The 4002-nt window shown below is 45.4% G+C and overlaps 1 protein-coding gene across 1 annotated transcript; it reads left to right on the plus strand.

The window, feature by feature from the left end:
* Positions 1-1064: 1064 nt before the first annotated feature.
* PDCD7 (programmed cell death 7) lies at positions 1065-3087 on the plus strand. The gene is made up of 4 exons (XM_008948269.1): positions 1065-1197; positions 1526-1762; positions 2419-2506; positions 2894-3087. Exons 1-4 carry the CDS (start codon positions 1131-1133, stop codon positions 3009-3011), a joined length of 510 nt encoding a protein of 169 aa, XP_008946517.1. The 5' UTR covers positions 1065-1130; the 3' UTR covers positions 3012-3087.
* The last annotated feature ends 915 nt before the right edge of the window (positions 3088-4002 follow it).

Raw genomic sequence — 4002 nt, forward strand, 5'->3', positions numbered from 1 at the left:
AGCGTGGCCACCGGGGCACCCCTGCTCGTCCCTCTGGCAAGCAGGGCAGCGGGGTGGAGCCAGGGGACACCTGCCACTGACGGGCTTGCCGTGAGCTGTGCCTGCCTAGTACCTGGCTTGGGTCCCTGCCGATCCGTTGGTGCCACACGGGTGTTGCATGGCTTCAGTTTGCATGGAGACACTCTCTTCCTGAGGCCCACAGCCCTGCTTCTAACTTCAAAACCTTGGTGGGCTTCTGAGCTGTGCTGCTCGTGTCCTAGGCCTCAAGAGTTGGGATTTAAGTGGTTTCTGAACTCTCAGTTGCATGGGGAGGTTTTCCTCTGTGGTCCCAAGGTCTTAGCCTGTTGCACATTGTTCATGGTTATACCATCAGTGCCATTTCAGTAGCCATAAGCCTTGCCTGTTGGCTTCATCCTTGTAAAGCTGCTTCTTTGCAAGCTTTTTGGTCTGACTGGGAAGTAGAACAGCTCCAAAGCAAAAAAAAAAAAACACACAACCAAAACAAATCACAGAATCATAGAGTGACTTGGGTTGGAAGGAACCTTTAAAGATCATCTCGTTCCAACCCTCCTGCCACAGACAGGGACACCTCCCACTAGCCCAGGCTGCTCAGAGCCTCATGGAATGTAGGCACCTTTGTGTTAAAGAGTTGCACTTCCACTGGTGCTTCATCTGCTGCTGGTGGGTACAGAGCAGCTGCTGGGAAACTCTGTGTGCAGACTGGAGCGTGTTATTGGACTTTAATTGCCAAGCTGTAGAATTGGGATGATATATGTTTATTTCTAACATTTTTCCTAACTTTCTGTGGTTAAAGGTTACCAGGCTTCATGAAACCTTCAGCCATGTGACCCAGATTTCTGAGTTGCTGAGACTTTTTAGTTTCCTGAAGTGGTGCTTGAGCATTGTCACAAAAAGGCAGGCTGCATGCTTGACTTCACTTGCTCCCAGGAAGTTATTCTGATCTCCAGTGCTTTGCTAGCCTTCTTGAAAGTGCTGTTTCATTCTTGGCTGCCTGAGATATTTCACACTCTGTGTCTGGTGGTGTTTTTCTTTGACAGGAGCGAGAGCTTAAGGCTGCTGCAGACAGTGTCTTGTCTGAAGTAAGGAAGAAACAAGCAGACACAAAGAGGATGGTGGACATCCTGAGGGCGTTAGAAAAGCTTCGGAAGCTGAGGAAAGAGGCTGCTGCCAGGAAAGGTTAATAGGAGACTTTTACCAAACTTTTGAGATTGCACACACAGGAAATGAGGTGATGTGCGTGCCCTGTGCTGGCTGTCAAGGTGTGGCTTGAAAAAAGCTGTTTCTTAGTGATCTTAGTTGCAAGAATAGCTTTAAAACACTGGATACAGTGGTTGTGTTCATACATTTCCAACCTTTTTCTCAATAGAAGAATTATTCTAGTAAGATTGTTATTAGCACAGTTAAGCTCATGTTCCTCAGAGATGTTTATCAGCTCTGCTCTCGAGTCTGATAACACAGCCCCTTCTGAACTTGCAAATTTAAAACTAGTTCTCTTTCTGTGTAGGTGTTTGTCCACCCCCCTCAGCAGATGAAGCGTTTGAAACTCAGGTGGAGAGTCTCAAAACTTTGCTCAAAAATCGCACAGAGCTGTACGAAGCTGAGGAGAGAGCATTAAGGGTTATGTTGGAGGGAGAACAGGAGGAGGAAAGGAAGAGAGAAACAGAAAAGAAACAGAAGAAGGAAAGGGAAAAACTGCTCCAGCAGAAGCTCGAAATTGATTCCAAGCTGTTTGGGGATCCAGGTAAATTCTGCACGCTGTATTTAACAGTATTTTTGCACACCACACTCCTCTTTCCTAGATACTGGGTTGAAAAAGCAGCCAGGAAAATAGTTGGGAAAGAAATCATCCACTGGAATAATTTATGATCTGAGGAAAAGGTGGGATAAATGGAGTGTGCTGTTAGCATGAGTGAGGTAAGAACTGTGGAGCTCTTCAGCACAGGCTGCAGCACATCTCAGACCAATTTCAGAACGTTTACAAGAAGAGGTTGTAGATCAGGCTGAAGTGAGAATAAACAGAATCAACTGAAGACTTCCAGCACCCAACAGATGCTTTAGTCTGGTGATTTGGTAAGTGGGTTTGGGTAATCTGTAAAGATTCAGTGTCTGCCTGTTCCCCCTGTTCAGAGGGTGCAGACAGGAAGACTTTTGCTGATCTTGTCTTGCCTCTGGCAGCTCCGGTGAGGATGAGGAGGCATGGAAAATGTAATCACAGAATCATTTAGGTTGGAGAAGACCTCTATGATCAGCTCACTTAAATAGTCCTTAATATATTACACAGGGAAGTGATTTCAACTCATAGCTGGGGAGCAGCAAATGCGTTGGCAAATTTGGGGCTTAGTAGAACAGGAGGTGTCTCTGGTTTATTGAACTATTGCTGTGTTTGTGTTTTAACAGATGAATTTCCTCTAGCCCACCTACTGCAGCCCTTCCGAGAGTATTACTTGCAAGCTGAGCATTCTGTAGCAGCTCTAATCCAGATCAGGTAAAACCAAACAAAGGCTTCATTTTATTATCAGAGATGACAAGTATTTGTTGCAGTTGTAAAATCACAGTCCCTTTTGGTTCTTTAACTTCCAAATATGGTTCTGCAATGAATTGCTCTGTCTTTTCTCAGCTAAGGATCAAGCTTCTTGCTTGATGGAGTTGTATCCAACAGATGCTGTGTGAGGCAGAGCACACTTCCACACATAACCCTTCCCTTAACAGACCACCCCACAGAATTGTCACATTTGTGTTCTGAAAAACAAGTTTCTGTGTACAATTGATCATGTTTTGTGTATTGACCAGTATGGAAAAATATCTCTGTGGGTGTCTGATGAACCTCACAACCAGGCTCACAGCAGCTCAAGCAACACTCTCTCTGTTAAAGGCACGAATGGGATCAGTACTTGGTGCCAGCTGATCACCCTGAAGGAAGCAGCATCCCTCCAGGATGGGTTCTTCCAAGCCTCCCCACGAATGACACCTGGGCCACTGCTGTCAGATAATTCAATAATAAATTATTTTAAAGATGAAGAAATGTTTCATTATTGTTCTGTGTGTAAATGTGAGAGGGTCCAACAGACGAACCTTTCTTTCAGTAGGCAGGTACTGGAGTGTCTTGAAGAAAAGTGTAAGGACTGGTTTTGCCATCAGAGCCTGCAGGGAAGTGCCCAAGCAAGCCCAAAGCTGCCAGGCCTCTCATGGCATGGAATTACCATCCCACTGTGAGTTTTTCTTCACAAATCTCAGTCTTGCCCCCGACGAGGCAGTTTCTGCCAGTATTAACATCCTATTTTTAGTGGCTTTTATCTTTATAAGCCAAAAGCCAGATGATGAAATCGCCAGAAATACAGAAGTTTAAAAAAACAAAACCAGTCCTCATTAGTAAACATGTTTTTCTTCTTAAATGAAGCATGTTAAGCATCATAGTCAAAATAGTTCTTGTATTTTTGTGTGCAGAGACAGACCTATTGCAAGCTTAGATGAATCCTAAGATGGCTTTTTCAGGGGTGAGTAAAGCAGCTGTTGACATTTCACTTTTGGGGACTAGAACTGGGATCACAACATGGAAAAAATTCCCAGCTGTGGTGAAATAGGTCAAAAAGCCCTGTGAATATATATATAAATTTGATGAACACACTAGTTTTGATCCAGGCCAGGATGCTGGTGACCTTCTTGGCCACCTGGGCACACACTGGCTCATGTTCAGCCAGCTGCCCACCAGCACCCCCAGGGCCTTTCCTTCCAGGCAGTTTCCAACCACTCTGCACCAATCCTGGATTGTTGCCTGGGGTTGTTTGGTCCCAAGAGCAGGACCTGGCCTTTGGCTTTGTTAAACCTCATACAGCTGACCTCAGCCCAACAGTCCAACCTGTCCAGATCCCTCTGCAGAGCCTCCTGACCCTTGAGCAGATTTGTGGTAGCAAATCCTACCACAGGAGTTGTGTAGACCCCCCTGCTCAATTTGATGTCATCTGCAAACTTAGTGAGGCATAA

Source organism: Merops nubicus, unplaced genomic scaffold (assembly GCF_000691845.1).
Source record: "Merops nubicus isolate BGI_N331 unplaced genomic scaffold, ASM69184v1 scaffold28259, whole genome shotgun sequence".
Classification (NCBI taxonomy): Eukaryota; Metazoa; Chordata; class Aves; order Coraciiformes; family Meropidae; genus Merops; species Merops nubicus.